Below are 21,651 nucleotides of genomic sequence, written 5' to 3' on the forward strand. Positions count from 1 at the left end.
CGGGCAATATTTTATCAGGCTAAGCAATGGAGGAAGTTGTTTCTATTTTACTGTGAGAAAAATTTGTATATTAAAACACCCATGAACTCCTCAGAAACTTGCAAAACTCGAGATTGTGATAAAGGCCATCCGAGATTCAGAATTTATGTACAACAAAGTTTAATTTGTGGCAATACGAAGTTGGTTGGGTCAGCTAGTTGACTATATTTGTTGAAGATTATCCGCTCGGTTCATAACACTTTGTAGCGTTATGTTGAACAGCAGGCATAAGAGACCATCACCTTGACGAAGCTCTCTGTGTGTTTCGAATCCACTTGTCAATTCATCCGTCCGAACCTCGGTGCTGAACGTGGTGCTGAAATATAATCACAGAACAAAAGTGGAAGTCCGAACAACGCAACGATCAAAAAGCGATGCCTAGCCGAATCTCATTTGATCTTGTTTTTCCTTTGGGAGGTTCCTTTCTGAGTTCCTTTCCAATGTTGCTATTTCACATAAATAGGAATATTAACAGCAATATGAGCAGAACGCTTGTTCCCATTTGCTGACTGTCCACCTTTTCCGCGCACCTAATGGCGGTTAGTGGGTACAATTTTCAAAAATGTTTATTTACTTTTGGCAACTTCACTGACGTACGCTTGATATTTCTGTAACAACAATCAAGGGTGTAAGTATCAATTTGACCTGAATAAAGTTGCCAAAGGCATGCTAATATTTTTCGAAAATTTTACCCACTAGACACCATTACGCACGCGAAAGGGTGGATATGCTTCCGTACTGACCTGAAGTATCCAGCTTTTCGCATGCGTAATGGCGGCTAGTGAGTACGACCTTCGGAAAATGTTAGCAAGCCTTTGGCAACTTTATTCACGTCAAGTTAACATTTCCAGTATTTCCACCCTTGATTATTGTTGTATAGAACTATGAAGCGTACGTAAGCGAAATTGCCAAAAGCAGATAAACGTTTTCGAAAAGTGTACTCACTAAGTAGCCGCCATTACGCGCGCGAAAAGATGGATACAACACGTGGTAAATTGGACAATGATATTCCGGCATCTAGGATATTGAGGACCAGATCTTTCGGCATATTTTCGGTTGGCTGTAAAGACACAATTTGGAGAATTTGGCACATTTATTTTTCGGAAACTGGACCAATCCTATCTATACTATTTTAATGGCAGTAGTTGCATTCCGGATGGCACTTCTTGCCGTCAACTCCACAGCGGCATCCACCGCTAGTATCACCTTTACCACCTGGACCCCAGCGTGGCCCGCGTGTTACCCAACATATTTCTGTTTTACACATGCTGCATTTCAACCAATCACATCCCCATTTTTTCATCATTACAACCTGCGTAAAAAATTTGGAACATGCAATATTACTACATTTCGTAAATTTCTACTATTTCTACGCGTATATACCTGGCAAGTGGGACACATTAAGGCGTTACCCTTGTCAACCATTTCCTGTAGCATAGCCTTCGTCTGCTTTGAATCGATGCTTGTATCACAGTCGCTATTCATTCGATCTTGATATTGCTTACAGTCAAGCCCGTCATGAATTGCCTAAAGCGTTCGAACAAAATTATATTTTAAGCAAGTACACGAGATCATCTAAAAGAAGTATCTATTGATTTAGTATTTTATTTTTATTAACTCGCAAATCAAGCTATCTTCAATTTCCTATAGGAGGGGTAAATGTTTTTGTAAAGAACGAAAAATAGCAAGAACCAGAAAAATGACATCACAGACTGTGAAAAATAATTGGCTGAACCCACAAGCCTCGTTTGCTATCTTGTTGGTCGAGTTTTCCATTTACATCTCAGCGAAGTTTACCAAAAGGTAGCGCAATATCGAACTTTAGGGGGACCCTACTCTGGAAAGTCGGAAAAATCGAATTTTATTTTTTGCATTTTCGAGACATTTATACCTTCAGAAATGTCGTGCCAAAAGAATTTTTTGATATCTGATCTCGTTGAAAACTTACGGCAAATATTGTGGAGTCTCCTCAAGAGAAGTCCATTGCTATACGAAACTTTGAACGTGTTTTCCCCGAAACCATTTTTCTTTAGCTGGCGGTATGTGTATCTCAGAACCTAGTGGACCGATTTGGTTGAAACGTTTTTTCAGCATGTAAAAACGAATTATCTAAATTGTTACATAGCCGTTTTTTGATATCTCAATTTTTCAATTTTTTATGAGCCTTAATTGGCGATTTTTGATAAAAAACACATTTCTTTTGGAAAAATTACCGCCATTTTGGTATTTTTTCGAATTTTCAAAAACCGCTACGTAACAGTTTAGGTATTTACCTAAAGCTTCAAAATCATCCTTGAAATCCGTTCTACGATACTCCGTTGGTTCCCGGCATATACCGCCAGCAAGGAACTATTTTCTAGAGGACATTCACGCATCCACCTGCCACCAGCATAATAATCACTATTCTGGTATCCAAAAAATTCAAAATACATCTTCAAATATACCTTAACCAATAACCAAAATACCCCAACACTTGACTATAATTCTAGCATCTGAAATTTTTTTACGGAAATCTATTATTTTTCGGTCTTCCAGAGTTGGCTCCCCCCTTAATTTCGCTGATTGTAAGAACAAAAGGATAGGTAATATTTTGTACTGAAAAACTACAACTGCAAATAATGCAAGTTTCTTACCCTGCACGTCAGGCAATTCACAATTGTGCAAACCGGGCATTTGAACTGGTTCACATTATCCTCGTATATGCACCATCCTCGACAATTAGGCGTCTTACAGTGGAAGGTATTTTCCAACACGCTCTCCGCTTGACGAATTGATCTAGCTAGATGTGCTTCGTACATATCCTTCGAAACCAGTGCCTTTATTTCTCTTTGCTGCAAGATGGATTCTATTTTGAATATTTATTTATTTATTATTTATACCATTAGACGTATTGTTATCCTAATATTAAAAATGATTATTATGTTTCAAAGTTACAAAATAACCTAACTACCTGTATAACACTTTCACAACTGTAAGCTGTGTTCATGAATGGGCATCTAATTTCCGCTTCCTCACTGTAGTTTATTGTATTCGCTAAGCATTGCTTACAGAATGAGTGAAGACAATCACGCAGTACAATTCCCTCGAACTCCTTAAAACTGTCGAAGCAGATGGGACACTCAAAAGGTTCTACATTTGCTATCAAATCAGCCGAATCCAGATTTACAAGTTCCATATAATGATTTGTGAAGTTATTATCGTTCTCAGGTATAACCAAACCATTTCTTCCGAATTTCACTGTTTTATCATTTTTGAGCAAAACTGCTCTCACTATAGGGCTAGCGGTAGAAATGATAGGACTGTCTAACTTCTGTACCACCGCAGATGATCCAATATTGTATGAGTTCGGGTTAAAGTTGTCTACTCCACGATACTTGTTTCGTGTAATGTTGGGACTGGTAAAAGCTGTCATAATTATATTCTTTTGTTCGGGAATTTGCATATGTCGTGTTGTTAACAGATCTGCGGTACTTGGCTTCGTTTGGCTTGGACTAGATTTATTTTGTGATTCGAGAGCTTTGGTTTCATCTAGAAGTATATTGAAAATATCGGACGACTTCCGATTACTTGAAACGCGATTAAGATCATTTCGCAACTCTTTCTGAGGATTTCTCATTTGAACACTCATCGATTTTGGACAATTCTGTGAGGAAAATCGTTTCAATTCTTCTGGTGTATAAGTTGCTACTACATAGGATAACGGTCTAGCTTCGGAGCACACACTACATCCTGGACGATCCGGCGGATTGACTAGCGTACATAGAGGACATTCCCATCCCCTTTTGGTGTCGGTCGAAGGTCGTGTTGAATCTTCCGATATGGTTGGCAACGCCATAGCCCCTAGAATTTAAAAATGAATTAAAGAAGAAAGTTCATTGTTAAGTTTAAAATGATATAGACCTAGATTGGATCCGTCATCTAGTTGCAGGTCATCCTGCATGTCAGATGCAGCTACAATTTCCGTTTCTGTCTGTTTCAACAGCGGTCTTACAGTCATTACCGTTGGCGTATTTTTTTGTACGACTTGCACTTTATTGATAGAAATTGCAGTGTCCGGTAGAATATTTATCTTTGCTTCCTTGGACACAATGTAAAGATATAAAATACTACCATCACCGATGCCGTACTCTGATAAAGATTTTTGCTCGACAGACAGCTGCCGATCATCGAATATCCACCTTTGAATGGTATCAGCAATTCCGAAGTCCTGCTTAATTTGCTCTTTCAATTGAGTCAACGTACTAGATGGTGCAACATTGACTTGCAACGGTCCTTTGCGAGTGGTTTTGTCAATAATGAAAATATGGAGGCTGAAAAGTTGTTCGTTAGTCTCAATGTGTCAGCAATCAACATTTCCGTATAATCAAAATGACCGTTTTGACAAAAATAAGAGAAAAAAGACATTAAGGCATCATGCACCATCGGATTTTTTTAATTATTAAGATTAAGCTGCTGCAACACAAAATGTTACATACGTTTTTGTATAACGATGATTATTTTACAATATTTGAAGGAAATGGTAGTAGAAAGAAATGAAACTATAGGTGTAAATAGTATAGTTAAAGAAGTAAAAGTGGAAAGATCAAATAAAAGATATGAAGCAAATTTATTAAGTTCTTAATTCGTTGGATCTTGCCAAGCTAGAAGATCCGCGAGATTGAACCGGTTAATAATGCGCCTTTATACGACATTTAATTTACCTTATTTCCGTTGAATCGCTTGCTGAATCAGCAGGAGACCTCGTTGGACTTTGGCGCGTTACTGACAAGGACACTTTCATCTTTGCCAGATCCATTGCTAATTCCGCGGCTCGGTCGTGAGCTCCTTCTCCGATGGCAAGTTCTAAACTCCTCAGTAACTTACTGATTGTTATGGTATTAGTTTTATCGAGCGCTGAACCAGTAGTTTTCAGGGTATTTCTAAAGTTCTCAACCCCTTGAACGGAACGCAGTTGATTGGAGATTTGACGTATTTTATCGTATTGTTTATCAGTTCCATCTCTGTCAGTAGTGTGTTTAGCTTCAAATTGCTGCTCGTTCATAGCTTCATAGCGAACGACCTGCTCATCGTTGCTTCCGGTCAGTTTTGTTTGATTTAACTCGGTTACTGTCGCAGGAATTGCAGAAACTTGATCAGTTGAGTTCTTTTCCCGATTAATTATCTTGCGTTCATTCAATTTATTACTCATTTTCAATTCAGCAGATTTTTTAATGAATGTCTTTCTTACTGCACCCAATCTGTACGGTTCAGCTACAACTGGTGGGTGCTCCTCGGAAGGGGTTGGATCTTTTCGAGTCATTGTCGGGCTTGTTTTTCGCAATGGCTTAGGGCTTTTCGTACTGATTGGAATAGATGAAATGAAACCATTCTTTCGTTGCACCATAGGTGAATCGCTTTTCGTCGAGCTACTACTATTGGTCGGCGGTTTTAGCAGAACTGGATACTTGTCTGCCAATGCCTTTGAGTTCATTGCACGTATCATTTCGCGTAATCTTTCCTTTTCCTTTTCTAAAGACTCATCGTCCATATCTTCTATTGGTTTTCGATTAAATGCATCAGATAATGGAACAATGTTTTCATTTTTCAGACCATCTTGATGTGAGCTAAATTTAGCTATTCTTGCACTTCTAACTTCGTCTATATTGACAGACTTCGAATTTGATTCTAGAGAATGTGTTGCTTTTGGATTAGGATCTGATTTAGCAGATGGAAATTTTGGCTCCATTGCAATGGATATGAGATTATTATTTTCATTTATTTTTTGGTCATCAAATTTATTTGAAGGGTTGCCTATAGTAGTATCGATATGATGTGAGAATCCAATTAACTGTTCTGGCGGTACTCGATTCATTAGACTTTTTACTCCCATTTTCGGTGAGGCAAGCATCTTTGCATGCCCAAATGATTTTTTGGGTTGTTCCAAAAGATTGGGATAACCATTGCATACCGCTGGATTTGGTTTAGGCATAAAATATTTCAACACTTTTTCAGTCTTTTTGTCCCATTCTTCTGTAGAAAATTGTTGAGCAATTTTCGTTTCGGGAACAGTTTTTTTAAGTGGAAAATTCGGCCTCAATGGTGGTTCTTCTAAAATACTCAGCTTATCATACGGTTTAATTCTTTCACATGCCTCACAAATTATTCTCCAATTTGGATTTTCCAACGTACAATACGGACACGACCACAAGCCGAGAAGATTCTTATCGCTTGTCGCAGGATTTTTTTCATCCTGAGATAGATGTCTGTCAGACGATGGTGGCGTAGAAGCACTATTTTGATCAACTCCAAAGTAATCCTTTTTAGGAACAAACGAAGTGTTTAAAGATACCTTGTTTTTATTGGAACAGGACGCTTCAAATTTCGATATTAATTCTTTCGTTGATTTTGGTTCACCAGCAAAGTAATCCATATCATGTTCAGGATGTTTGGCTATCAATAAATTTCGCTTTACTAACTGCTCTGGAGCGGAAAAGTACATTTCATTCTCATTTGCTCGCTCTATATGCTTCAATGCATTTTCCTTACTTATTATTTCTGCTGCTTCGCGATCTAATTCACTTATGCTGGGTATACTTATTCCGGATTTGCGTTTTTCACCATCTTTATCTCGACTTTTTATGCCTTCAGGTTTCTCAGCAATTTTCGAAAACAAATTGAACTTGGTTGCATTGCCAGTAGAAGCATTAGTGTTCTCTATCAACGAATTACGACAAAATCCCACTTCCGGTAGATCCGGCTTATCCTTATTTTTGCATTTTCGTTTATCGATGGTTTTCAAAATAATATCCTTTCTAAAAGGCAACGATGTTTCCTGATGCTTCACGCCTGAAATCTGTCGCTTGTACCAGGGTCTTGGCGATATAGGGGAAGTAGGATTCGCAGTTTTGCCAGCATTTCCAATAGCTTCCGTATATAAATAATCATGAATCGGTGATCTCGTTCCGTTGGTGTTAATAAACATTTCTTCCAATTTCATAACGTCATTATTAGTAAGCATAAATGGAGAATTTGTCCTGACTTCTTCACAGCGCTCAACTTCTGCTGGAGCTTGTACTTTCCGAATATTATCAATTAGCTGTTGCTTCTGTTCTTCTGTCAGTCCTCCGGGTGTTCTTTCTTCCGATATTTCTGGAAGTGGATTTGACTTAACCGGCATTATCATGTCTGAAGCTTTAGGAACAGGTTTTCCTTCTAATATGGCTTTAATTTCTTTATCCTCAAGAAAACTTGTATTCGAAGTTGCTTCACTCAATGTCAGAGCAGTCGGCGACAGTGGAGGCAATGGAGCAGGTCGTTTCTTTCGCGTTAGCGTAGAGCCAGGAGAAAGAGTGCCATACTTCGAATTAGGTAGTGTTCCGCCGGCTGTGTGATCGTTAAGTATTGTTTCCTTGTTTCCCTGATTAAATGTGGGCGGTTGAGGAGCTTTTCTCTTTCCTTTAACGTGGATATAAGCTCCTGCTTTTTTATCTTTCGAGCTGTCACTAACCGTTCTTCTATGTTTCTTAATTGCGCTATCAGCTATGTCGCTGTTACCGATAGTTCCAAATTCACCTGGAGCAGGTTTTGACGTCGTCGGTAAGCTGAGATCAGTGTATAATAGCTTTTGGTTATCCCTGGTAAGTGTACTATCTTTTTCGTTTATTAAAGCATCGCTGCGAAAGTTGGAGAACAAGTTATACTTTTTACGTAATGTTAGGTCATATTTCGCATCTAATTCACGTGTACGATCGCGTTGAGCTACTCGACGTTTATAACTGTCAGTGTAAGGACCTGGATTAATTACACGTTCGGGATGCGATAGGCCACCGATTGCTTCATAGCATTTTGGAGGCACAAACGCAAACCCGTTAGTAGCTGTGCTGAGGATACTATCACAGCTTGAACTTTTTGATAAATTAGGATTCTCGATTATAGGACTAGGACTAGGCGAAGAACTGTGTGTTTCATTGCTGTGACTTTGACTAACAGTATCGAATGAAGTTTCTTCTTGCGGCTTGATCACAGCATCAGCAGATATGTTACATTCAGAAACTCGAACTTGACCATCCTGTTTCTGTAGAACGGTATTCTTATGAAATCGCACATCGTCTTTGCGAAACCATCTGAAAAATGATTGTATCCCACTACCACCGGCAGATGATGAACGTGAGTCAGGAACATGTTTACGCTAAAAATATGTAATGTAATTTTGACTATATCATGTTTTATTCAAAACCTACCTCAGATGTATTTTTTCTAACCACACTTCCCTTTCCTTCGTTGTTCAGTGATTTATCGCCATCGGATTTGTTCATGTTACGCTTCTACAGATTCTAATAAAAGTGACATCACTTACTCGATAATAGGCTATATCTGGTTTTTTTCATTTTTAAGTGACACTGAAACTAACCAAAAATATTTTATAAGAAAGTAAAAGCATATTAGACGATTTCGGTAGTATAACAACACAGCACGTCTAGCAGTAAGCAAACATACTGAAATATTTTTTAAACTTTTCTGGCATTTATAACACATTCGTAAATTTCTTTAGGGGTATTCACGTAGCGCTTGCTATGTTGCGTATATGATGTATTGTGTATTTATACTGCCGCTACTCACATAATAGCTCTATCCCCATAGAAACTGGGACTGTTATGCGAATAGCGCCAGTATATACACGGAATAGATCTTATACGCAACAAAGCAAGCGCTACGTGAATATCCCTATTGTTTTTCAAGGACTGTAATTGTTGAAACTGTTAACACTGACGAACTGACATGACACATAGAAGAAAATCCTTTAAAAACCATCGTCCTACACATTTGGCCTGCACACTAGCACCCTCTGTTATGCACAGAGGTGGCATAAACCGCAGCGCAGACCAAAAGACACACATTCTTAAACAATACAACACTCGCCATGCGGTGTGTGTTCGCCCACAAATTCCCTTCAGTGTCTCTTTTGCTAAACACGCTCTTTCGTGTTTTACGCGCACCAACAAAAGGCAGTCGCAAACGCAGAGTGATAAATTTGCTGCGTGCTTTACCACACCAAGAGCCGCACTCTGCGCGGCTGGATTGTACACCCTGCGCTGGGTCAGTTGAAGTGGTGTGATTGAAAACAACATTTTTACTGTTGCGGTGCCTGATCCGTACTAACTTAACATAGACCATATTAGTTGTTCAGTGCAGCGTGTATTTTCACTTTTAAAAGGGCAGAAAATTTGTAAATACAAAACAATTTTTTTGCGCAATTCCGCACGGAGTGTGGCAAAGGGCAGCACCAAGTGCTGTTTGTCACTCACTGGGCGATTTTCACCGAGTGCTGTCGTTCGCTCCCACTCCGCGTTCGCTCGTACGCTGTGTGCATATTAGCTGTAGAGGTGTGTTGCCGAATCGCTCTGTGCGACAAGGCATAATATTGGAACATTGGGCGCATATAGAGTGACTATATATAGAGTGGCGACAATGTCAAAATTGGAATGATAATTATCTGTCAGTGTCATTCCAATCGAGCAGACGACCTATCCAACGCGTAAGCAGGAAAGAGAAAGAAAAACCTTGGAAAAACCGCATTGCATACATTTGGGATGACTTGTCGCCACTCTGTATATAGTCACTCTAGGCGCATAGTGTGAGCGAATGACAGCCCTGGTTATGCATGTTGCGGAGTAGCTTGCATGTGCAGGGTTTCATGCTGTACACACCAAAATTTGAAATTGGTTTTCAGCAATATGGTTTACTGAAAGGAAGTCAGTAAATAAATTCCTTGCTGAATTTCAGCAATTTGGTTTCTGTTTACTGAAAAGTATATCAAACTGTCACCGAATGCTGAACGTTCAGTAATTGCTATTGCCGAATTGTCAAAATTACCGCCATATTAAATTCTCTTGCATTAAGCTCGGATGCACGATTCACTTTTACGAGCAAAACATTGTTTAAAATTGAAAATTGGCATAAAAAACTTATAGAAACCCTTTTGACGAAAGAAGACAAGAGGTTCAATGTGGAGGAGATGTTAGGTAAGTTCAATTTTAATTGTAAAATATTGGTTTCATAAATTGCACATTTCTATATCTTGCAGAGGTCCGAAAAATGGCTTAATAGACATTTTCCTGCCATCAATTGGTAGAATGCAGATTTGTTGATGATCTGTTATGTGTGTTACGTCAATAAATACAAAATATTTTGCAAAAAAAACAAGCTTTGGTTTATAAACGAAGAAAACCTCAAAAAACTGATAATTTTGCTGAATTCAGTCAGCAAACTGCTGTCAAAATTAAATTGCTAGATAATCAGCAAACGAATGACTTGAGCTGAATATTCAGCAAAGTTTTGACGTTTCAAGTTGCTGATCATTTCAGCAAAAAAGATTTTACTGAATTCAAAACTGAAAATTCAGCTTGTCAAAAATCAGCAAAATTTTGCTGATAATCGGCGAAAAATATTTACTGTGTAGGGTTTTTACATTTGTATGGTTTTATACTGAAAACTCGATACAACACTCGCGCGCCGCGGTGTGGCCATGTTGCGAGACATGCTTTTTTGAAAAATGAGTAGTTTTTGATTGGACGATGGAATTAACGCGAGTGTCCCGTCTGTTTGTCTGTACTGTTAATATATTTATCATATTGAGCAGAAGGTAGGTTGGTACGATCTATCAGAGACGTTTAACGAAAGAAAGTGTCTGGTGAGAACAAAAGACTGTCTCTTCAATCACAGCATCATGGACGCACTGCGTTAGTGCCTTTGCGAAGGCAGACTTGAGGATTAGAAGGAAGTGTTCTGAGGATTGGGCTAAAAAGAAATGCGTCGGAAACCGAACACATTAAAGAAGACCAACGCGTGCCTTCCATGGACAGTAATCGTTGATGTGCGATGAATTGGAAGTGCTAGTTCGTGTATTTGAGGCCGCTGATGCCGCAAGTCAGTAGACTCAGCAGCGGCAGGAAATCGGGGCTACTTTGCCCTTCGCAAAACTCTACCATTTTTATATGAAAATGCATGCAACTTTTTAGTTATGATGTGCGTGGCAGGTTGAAGTTATGAAGGGTTTAACAAAATAACCATTCTAATGTTCACATCACATGTGAGTGTAAACCGACAAGAGCTATGTAAAATTTTGAACGAAAACGGCTTTCTACTAGCTTACAAAACTACGCTACGATGGATAGGATCCAGTGCTGTGTGAGAATCTCTGGTGGACTTTCGGACCCATTCGATTTTCGCAGGAGACTTTGACAAGGAGGAGCGACGCTCGAAATGCGGGGCACGATTTTCAATAAATCCAGTCAATTTTTCTGCTTTGCTGCCGACGTGGATGCTGTCGGCAGAACTAAAACGCAAAGCAGAGAAGATTGGGTTGGAGATAAGTACGTCTACAAGGAAGTATATGCTGGCGGGCGGTACCGAGCGTGACAGGGCCCGCTTGGGCAGTACCGTCGTAATCGACGGGGTTGAGTTTGAGGTAGTCGATGAGTTCGTATGCCTTGGCTCACTAGCAACAGCGAACAATAATGCCAGCCATGAGATTAAAAGGCATATTATAAGCGGAAATCGGGCCTAATACGGACTCCACAAACACTTGCGGTCGAACAATCTCGTACAAAGTGCATACTGTTCAAAACGCTAATTAGACCTATGGTCCTCTACGGGCACAAAACGTGGACACTGTTAGAAAAGAACCTACGAGCACTCGGAGTTTTCAAACGACGGGTGCTAGGAACCGTCTTTGGCGGAGTGCAAGAGAACGGCGTATGGAGACGAAGAATGAAACACGAGCTCGCGCGTCTCTACGGCGAACCCAGTATTCAGAAAATGGGCAAAGCTGCACGCATACGTTGGGCAAGACATGTTGCTAGAATGCGGGTCAACTATCCTGCAAAAATGGTTTTCGCATTGAATCAGGCAGGAACAAGACGAAGAGGAGCACAGCGAATGAGGTGGCAAGATCAGGTGGCGAGCACTGGGTGCCCGTTGCACTAGAGACCAGCTGCCATGGATCGAAACATATGGAGAAATTATACTGCGCAGACCTTGTCATAAGACGTTAGGACAATTAAGTAAGTAATGTTTACATCCCAAAACTTGACTAAGAAAACAATTTTGTAAACGTTTTGTTCCAAGGATGGAGACATAGATCTTCGAAGCGCTATTTTATTAAAAAATATGACGGTCTATTGTAATTATCATTATTATGCAGGTCAAATCCTGAGGGATATCGCACCAGGATAAGTAAGTAACATTTCTAATTATTACTCAGGCATAAGAAATTTCAGTTATTTCTTAGGTAAACTGCATGTAGCGTTCAAATCAACTACTTATATGTGGTCTTATTTTTTTGAGGAGAAATAAGAAAAAACAAAACAATTAGTAGAACTCATCGAAGAATACAGAAGAGTGGACCCGCCCTATGAATTTGTTGTTTTGATTTGACGAAAACAAACGTTTTGAACATTTCAAATATGCGCGAATACTGAACGTTCGGACTGTAGAAGAGGAAATTTGCTCGGCAGTTTCGACTACAACGGTTTGTTTGGGGTGCTGGAGAAAGGTAAGTTGCACAGGAGGCTGTATTGCCAAAGCTGTTGAGCAAGAGGTTTTTTAGCTTTTTGGACGTAGTACTACGTCTTTCATGAAAAATGAAAGATTTTGAGCGATAATAGCTTAGCGGTTACCAGATCGATTTTAAATATTTTAACGCTAATCGATCGGAAAATCTTCTACGCATCCACACCAATAATGAAACCTATTAATTTCAAAGTACGTACTATTGAAAAATTGAAAATAATGAAACATTGTCTAACTGGAAATCTTCGCTTCGTGATTGGTTGGAAGACTCTTTACGATGATCTAAAGCTATACCAATTTGATATCTGTGCTTGGGAAGTAAGCTAAAACAAGTGACAATGTTTCCTCATCTCAACAAGATTTCTTAACTAACACCGCGATTAAACCTATACCACTTTGATGTCCTTGCTTGGGAAGTACGCCAGAAAGAGTGACAAAGCCCCCTCGTGCCAACAAATTTCTTTCGAACGCGATTATTATCCAATTTAATGACTGTGTTAGGGAAGTGTGCCTGAAAAAATGACTAAAATCCATTGTCTCAACAGATTGCAATTTTTTTACGGCGAGACGATTAAACCTAGGCAAATTTGGTATCTGTGTTGGAAAAGTGCGTTACAGCTGTAGTGTTCGGTTATAATTTAATTCTGTATGGATGCGTATGTTTGACGTTTTTCATTAGAAGTGTAGTGAAAAGCTGTTGATAAAATGGGATTGAATTGCTAAAGTCCCTTCAACGCACAATAGTCGGAAAATTGCGATTTTTGGCCAAAATTATTTTTTAGTTTCAAATTGATTCGCACTGTAAGAAACTGCGGCGACAAGAGTTGTTTTTTTGATTAAAGTTTATGAGAATTTCATTTTTATTATAAGTAGCCTATAGTGCACCTCATTGAGTTTAAATTTGTTTTCATTTCATTTTAAATAGGCTAAGATATCAGTTTTAAAATGATATATAACAATAATATTTACATCCGCGATAACTATTTAATTTTTTGACTTTTTTAAAATGACTTATTTTTCAAACTTTTGAAATTGGCAACTTTGACGGCTTATTTCTACATGATATTTTTTTTCTATCAAAATTTTATTCGCGAATCATAAAAATATAGACAATTTACTACAAAACCGCATTTAAGCATGTGCTGAAATGTGAAATTTTACATTCGGCAATTTTGGCCGCTACTTTATATGGAGTCCTTCTTATGTGCAACGTGGTGAAACGATTGGTAATAATATCTTTAATTTCTGAAAGGTAACAGGTTAACAGGAAAGCAATAGTATGTCTTCTTGATTTTGTTAAATTGTTTTCAAATGCACACAGAAATATTTCTAAAATATACATCGAGGCTTGGACGTATACAATGTTACTACTTTGAAAAATGTAACATACAACACTTGTAGCATGTATTTATGCTGCATATGGTATGTATACATGAAAATCGAATGATTACATGCATATGCATGGATACATGCTACTATCACTACAAAGAGAATTTTACGTAGTCCTGCGTCACCTACATATGCGGTCCTGTCTTGTATTGCCCCTTTTATGACTATTTAGACTAGTGTGATAATCATTTAATGCAACGTACCACATTTTGCACTGTTAATCTAACACTAGAGTGGCTTTTAGTTTAATCTACTAATAAGTTTGGCTTCTTTTTCCTTCTTCCCCTTCTTTTTCACTTCATTTTCTTTGAGCGAAATCGTGTGCGAGATTCGACTGTGATAATCGTGTAAATCGGGGTAGTCTAAATAGGGGCAAATGGCGCAATACACAACCCCTCTGATTTTTTTAATTTTCCCAGTCAACCCAACCGTCAATTATGTATGACGCTTGATCAGTTTTCAATGAAAACGCATTCATATCACCAGCCCAGATAACACAAGATCGTGATAGAAAATTCATTTTGAATCGTATGCATGTTAATTTTACATTGGAATTGTATAATGATAGAAATATGTCAAAACAAAGTGAACGAGAAGTTGTTTTGTAGTCGTGCGTGTCCTCATATACAACTCATGACTGTGAATTATAAAGCAGTAATGATGATTGCAATATTAAGTTATATTTTAATCATATATTCAGGAGTATTAAGTTGCCTGTTCTAAAAACCACGAAAGATAGAATTACAAATGGTTGTCCAAATTTTCTCACGTATATTGCCTCCACTTTAGTAACTTATATGTTCTTATGTGATGTGCAATATAACTTTTGACGTAGGACTACGTCTTTGTTTACTATACTGGGGCAGGGTAGCACTTTGTGAAAACGAAAATAGAAGTGTAACGTTTGAATGGAAGATTTCAAATGCTAATAACTACTAAACTACTGAACGAAACTGAACAATTTATATGTCGGTGGATAGATAAAATGACCAGCAATTTTATAGGGGGTTAAGAGAGCAATTTTAAGGGGGGCATAAGAGGGGGAGGCTCCTATACAAATGAAAAACAAATTTCCTCAAGACTCGAGAACTAATCAAGCAAAAGGAACCAAAATTGGCATGCGGGGGTTTTTGGAGGTAAGATTTTTTTCTATGGTGTACTGAGACCCCTTCTTATTCTAAGCGGCGGGGGGGGGGGGGGCTGCCATACAAAGGAAATACAATGATAACTCTAGAACTAATCAAAGGAAGTGGAACTAAATTTGGCATGTGGGAGTTTTAGCAGGCAGGAATTTTTACTATGGTATAATGAGACCCATCCGTCTTTTAACAGGGGGGCAATTTTTTGTATGGTGGATTAGAACCTTTGCTCTCTTGAAGAAGGGGAGATCCTATACAAATGAAATACAAATTTCTTCTCGAGAACTAATCAAGCAAATGGCACCAAATTTGGCATGTAACTGCTTTTGGAGGCATGAATTTATTTTGAATTTATTTATTTTATGATGGTTTGAGACCCCTCACCCCTGTGATAGGTTTCTCTCCAAATAAAACAGAAATTGGTCATTCATTACCATTTCAACCTTTATGATGCATACAAGTAATTTTTAAAAGAAATTTCTATGTCTCAAAGGTTGCTAGCTTTGTACTTATGAAGTCCCGGCTACGTATTTTCAAAGCCATGCATTAAATGAAGAATTGAAGCTGAATATTTCGCTCTTCTCTTTTAAACATTCACTTAAACAATTGCACTCACAGATTCTTATGAACATACATATGCCAGAAATGCAGCTTACATTAGTCATTGATCTGATGATCTGATATAGTCCTACGTCACCCTTTCGTACAACCCTTAGAGCTGTATACCTTGTAGTTTTTCGTTCAGATATGATATGCTCAGATATTCAGGTCATTCCAGCGAGGGTACACGGTAACATTTACTATGTATAATACTATATAACAAATATATGTATATACAAAATAAATTCTAAATCAGCAAAATTCGCCGCAGGCGATTCTCTAAAATGTATCAAGATTAACCTTGGTTAAAAGTTGAAAGTTTCAATAAAACGCAAAATTCGCGACGTCAAATATTTTCACGTCTGGACATGCGCGCAGTTTATTTATATCATTGTCCTCAAAATTACTTCTACAATAGAAAAAAACTGAAGTTATGCTAAGTATTGATTTTGACGTTTATCAAAATTCTTAGGTGGCCGGTACTGAGGGACTTCCGGCTACTCTCAATGTAGAAAAATTGAATATGTTGAAATCATCGCGTATAGAAAATGCTGACGAAGGTTCCAAAAAAGTTTTGGGAAAAAACTGATAGGGAGCTCCGGAAGTTTATGGTCAAGTTGAAAACGATTTTATTACCCGACCAACTGGTAAAAGATTACAAAGTTAATAGCAGACAGAACTACGAAAGAGAAAATTAATTGTGGATTAACAAAAAAGTAATTATAAGTAAGTTATCTAAAAACTTAATCAAGTAAACGAGAAAAAACCGACAGACGAGAATGACGACCGGAAGGTAACGACAGGAAGCTGCTATAGTGGATGACCGCGAGATTATAAGCTGTGGTAGGTAGTAAAAACATCAGCAGACAGAGAAAAAGAAAATACGTGAAAAAGCCGGGGAGGATAGACAGTAAGTATATAAGTGGGACGTATAGGAGTAATAAAGTGTCGACAGAAAATTTAATACATTCGAAATGCAATTGTTAGCATATTATATAGTGCAAACCCAAAACCGCTCAGAAAGGATAAGTACGTGTGTGCATTTAGCAAATTTGAAATTCAATAAATAGGTATGTGGTCATCTTTTACAGTTTTAGAAATGTTGACGGTCATGTTGACAGTATGCATATGACTGACCCATCAGAGGTGTTAAGATGCTTGGCAAAGATTAAAACTTCAACCTTCATGGAGAAAGTTATTCCATTTAAACATCACTGATGCATAAGTTTTAAATTGTAATCAACGTAAAATAAGTTTTACTACATTTCACAAATCACATTTTTTAAAGCCGGTTCATTCTAGTCTTCAACACATTATATTCCACTCTCACGATGATTTTACTCACACTCCATTTCACTGCGAAGCAATCATATACTGTGACAACTTTTCGCAGCTGTGCGCAAATTTCTGCACTCAGCGATTGTGCAAAGATTCGTAAGCAAATAATGTACTTCTTATTAATACTTAATATCATACAACACAACTCGAACAGAACGTTTTCTTTTCAGCACCGCATGACGTAGTTGGTTGCTACACATGAAAATTTCTCTTGCTTTCGTACTCTCACAAATATCCACTGGAATACAGGCTTATGAGTTTTCACGCATCATTTTTCACTGCATCTTTCTGCACATCAAAAAAATCACGCATTTTAGCGGATTTAAAGTTCTTGACAGTTATTCGATGCACTCTACACTTAACATTTTACGCCGCTAAATTTTGAATCCGCTCACTCGGCTGGATGGATCGCTACTGCATACTCTGGGAGCATAGGCAAATATTGTGATTTTAGAAAATTATTTTTATAAATAGGGGCTACAGTTCAGGCAAGTATTCGTGCGTCTTATGTGTTCTTTGCTACGGGCGAGTCACTTAATGACGAACACGAAAAAACGGTGACGAGGAAACGTTGACGACAAACATGTTTCCTTCATGGGCACTTCAGAAGCTGGCTTACTACATATTGTGGAGCACGATTGGAAAGAATCTACATCCTATTTTTGGTATGGAGACGATCTTTCCAGTTCCAAGATTCTGTATTGTACAAGCTAGTAGAAATTGGTATATTACGGAGATGAATATTTGAAAACGATCTGTGAAGGGATAAAGCCAGTTACATTACTATTTTTTAACTAGACAAACATACACTAATTTTAAAACCATAATGACAAATTTCAGAGTACCTAAAATATGAAATTTTGACTCGAAACAATCCTGATTTCGAGAAATTGTTTTGAATTTACTAATTACTCCATCATCATTTTCATATTATAAATATAGCAAACCTGCATTGTAATCAATAGTAAAAAAAGTTGTTAAAAATGGCAGTAAAAGAATATGAGATCATTAACCCATTCACGCGCTATAATGTGTTGTTCCAATTAATCAATTTTGGTTTTCCTGAGGGGTGATCACGATGGATGTGAATTGAGTAGCGAATAACTACTCGCAGATTTGAATTCCTTGTGGGTGTTGGAGACAACGAGAAACACATTCCCACCGAATGTGCTCGTATAATTTTACTAGCAATCGGACAGACTAGGGAGTGTGATGGCGCTATCTCCAGCTCTTGGCACCTTACGACGTAGGTATGTTCTTAAGAAACACTTTCATAAAAGTGGGTTGCATAGTTTATATTATAACTTTACGTTTTGATGCACAATCTTACAACAAATACAAAAAAACTTATTTTACTCAGTTAATTATGAGAGAGTAAATCTCCCAGAGCAGCGCTTGAGACGAATGAAAATTTTTCGTACTCTAGTTTGTTAAGATGATCAAAGCGAAAATGTTACACACACTGTTCATGTTGCGAAAGTGACTCATGGGAGATCGGTACAAAAAAAAACAAAAAGTCAACAAACCATAAAAAAGATTTTTCTTTCAGTTACACAAATCGCACAGAAAATAGCATCTCTGAGGTTGAGCATAAATTGTATGGTATGGTCCAACAGACATAATTTTATACTTTAGCTGTGAAAACCACATTTCAATTCTATTCAATGAAATTTTAATTAATACAAAACATAGTCACAGGTTTGCCCATAGTGAAGAAAGCATCTTACGCTTAAGCCGTGTCGTTTTTTCTGTGCAACACGACGATCATCACGAATAAATGAAATTGGACAATAAAAGCAAATTGTCTCACACATGTAGAACCATTAGTAATGTCAATTGTCACTACTGCGAATTGTTATTTCTACGTCTCATCTTAATCATTGCATTGGGAACAAAGACGTGTAATTGATATCTATAACTATAACACTATTCTTTTTCAATTTGTGCTCGTTGAATCACCGGGTACCGATAAATAGAACATTCTGCCATTAACGCAAAAAGCTTTCAGATTACCTATTACAGCATATTATCATTTAATTCCATCGGTTAGTTCCATTCAGTTTAGGTCATTCATAAGTGCTGCATGAAAATCGATTGTTCTAATTTCATCTGCTGAAAAATTGATTCTGCTACGCATGACCGATCCGGATGCGGCTAGTGACAGCGGGCGATGGTGCCGAACACTTCTTCTATACCTATATACTACACGCTCACAAAATCGAAAATTGAACACTGCGATCTTGACATCAAGAACGCTCTCGAGTAACTAAAATGCGCTGTGATCGAGATTCGCTACCACTATCGCGCATGAGTATACCGAATTTAATTCTATTATTTCAGGTATCATGCAGATTCGCAACTTTGTTACGCAAGACATTTTGCAGTTGGAATTAGACTCTCGACCAGCTTAACGATATTCTCGATCAGCACTAACATACGGTACATCGTCGTACCAATTCCTTAAAATGCAAAACGTGGATCAGCAAAGAAAAATTAAAATACTCGAAGTGAAAATGCTTTCTCCAAATTTACATGTGCGGTCAACATTACCGTTAAATTGCATGAATTTGTTAAACTGCGTAATATTGCTAGGAATTTTGATATAAAAGAATAAGGCCCGTTTTTGTAGATTATTGTACAGATTTGTGTCGAATTATGCAATTATGCTACTGCACAACACACAAACAGTTGCAAATTATGTGATACGATGTGCCCTGGTCGGATACACATAAATCACACTAAAATGATTCAGCAAGCTGAGTCGAAGCCTTGGTGGTTAAGTTTGCAGTGACCACGTTTCATATTCAGGTGAAAACCGACATCGTGTCTTTTGTTTCATCCTACATCCAAGCAAACAATTTGTTTTGTATATCTCGGTTGCGACTGAGAGATACGAAATCATATTCGCTTATAAGTTATAAGTTATATTTCACGCCACATAAGAACATATAAGTACTAAAGTGGAGGCAATATACGTGCAAAAGTTTGACAATTATTTGTAATTCTGCCTTGCTCTCCATACAACAGGTTTTGGAAAACGCAACTCAATTCTAATCCACAGCCATAAGTTATATGTGAGGCCTCGCACGACTGCAAAACAATTTATTGTATACTTTGGTTTGACATACTCTAATTATCATGCAATTCCAATGTAAAATTGACGTGCGTACGATTTAATGTGGACTTTCTATTACGATCTTGTGTTATCTGGGACCTTCGTACAAGGAACCATCGGTATAACAGACCACATAGTAGAAAATTTTTCTGCATCTGCATTTCCCGAAGGCCATGCATACTTACTTAATTTACTTACTTACTTCTTCTACGCTGTCCTTGTGGATTCCAGTCGAGTGCTTCTCTGCAAACCTCGTTCGCTCCTTTCCTCAAGGTGTGTCCGATCCACTTCCACCTACGTTCACGAATTTCAGTGGCTATCGGCCGTTGATGACACCGACGATGGAGTTCTTCATTGGATATCCAGTTATCAGGCCACCAGGCACGAATGATGTATCGCAGGCACCGGGTAATGAATACCTGCAGTTTGTGCACGTTTCGCAGGCATGCAGCAGTACGGATTTAACTTTTGAATTAATTCTCAGTGTTCACTACCATAGACTTAGTTTTCGCTACATTGACTGTGAGACCTGTTGCCTGGGAACTCTCGGAGAGGTCATCTAACTTGCTCCAACTAATATATCATCCATAACGATCCAAGCGGTGATGATATGCAGCCCTGTGGGATGGACTAGCTTAATTGGAACTCCTCTACGCCTAAGTGCGTCCCAGATGTTTTCGTGGTTGAGTCGGTCGAACGCCTTTTCGAAGTCAACGAACACCAGCAGAAGAGAGTCCTGGAATTCGTTGATCTGCTCCAATATAATGCGGAGCGTTGTGATATTGTCTACACATGATCGGCCAGCACGGAATTTCCAGCTTCGTCATTTCCGGCTGATGCAGATGTGGTCGATTTGGGTTTCTGTTCGGTCGTCGCAGGAAACCCACGTGACTTTATGTACTGGTCTATGGGGGAAGAGCGATCCACCAATGACCATGTTGTTATTACCACAGAATTCTGTAAACAGCTCCACGTTTTCACTCATCTCTCATAGGCCATGGCGTCCCATGACGCGTTCAAGGTTCGCGTTGAAGTCGTCCATGTGGATTTGGATATCCCCCTTCGGGATTTTCTCAACCACGCTGTTCAGCTGGCTGTAAAAACTCTCTTTCTCCTGCAGGTCGGCTGCATCTGTTGACGCATAGCACTGGATTGCTGTAAGGTTCCTAACCCGTGTTCTGAATATGGCAACGATTATTCGCTCATTTATCGGTTCCCACTTCATCAGGGCCCCTGGGCTCAGTAGGAATCCAACTCCTCTTTCTCGAGTAACATTTTCACCTCGTATGCCAGAGTAGAACAATACTTGCCCGGATGATGTCCTGTGTTCGTCAGTACCCGGCCAGCGGACCTCGCTTAGCCCCAGGATTACAAGCTTCAGGCAGCTAGCTTCCCTTGCAAGTTGAGCCAGCTTGCCCTGCTGGGCAAGGGTCAGTATATTCCATGTTCCGATTCGTGTCCGTGTTTTCATGCTAAAGGTCG

General features: G+C 38.6%; 1 protein-coding gene across 7 annotated transcripts; it reads right to left on the bottom strand.

Annotated features, from left to right (window-relative positions):
• Positions 1 to 1,134: 1,134 nt before the first annotated feature.
• LOC128742408 (uncharacterized) lies at positions 1,135 to 19,209 on the bottom strand. Of its 7 annotated transcripts, none has more exons than XM_053838763.1 (8): positions 19,068 to 19,209; positions 8,259 to 8,417; positions 4,740 to 8,206; positions 3,940 to 4,349; positions 2,990 to 3,879; positions 2,673 to 2,870; positions 1,423 to 1,566; positions 1,135 to 1,351 (listed from the first exon to the last, which is right to left on the bottom strand). In XM_053838763.1, exons 2-8 carry the CDS (start codon positions 8,331 to 8,333, stop codon positions 1,172 to 1,174), a joined length of 5,364 nt encoding a protein of 1,787 aa, XP_053694738.1. In that variant the 5' UTR covers positions 8,334 to 8,417; positions 19,068 to 19,209; the 3' UTR covers positions 1,135 to 1,171. The 7 variants fall into 7 exon arrangements, with proteins under 7 accessions (XP_053694738.1, XP_053694737.1, XP_053694736.1 ...); XM_053838762.1 differs by having other exon boundaries at positions 8,259 to 8,423; XM_053838761.1 differs by lacking the exon at positions 19,068 to 19,209 and adding an exon at positions 17,062 to 17,397 and having other exon boundaries at positions 8,259 to 8,423.
• Between the last annotated feature and the right edge of the window lie 2,442 nt (positions 19,210 to 21,651).

Source organism: Sabethes cyaneus, chromosome 3 (assembly GCF_943734655.1).
Source record: "Sabethes cyaneus chromosome 3, idSabCyanKW18_F2, whole genome shotgun sequence".
In the NCBI taxonomy this organism is placed as follows: domain Eukaryota; kingdom Metazoa; phylum Arthropoda; class Insecta; order Diptera; family Culicidae; genus Sabethes; species Sabethes cyaneus.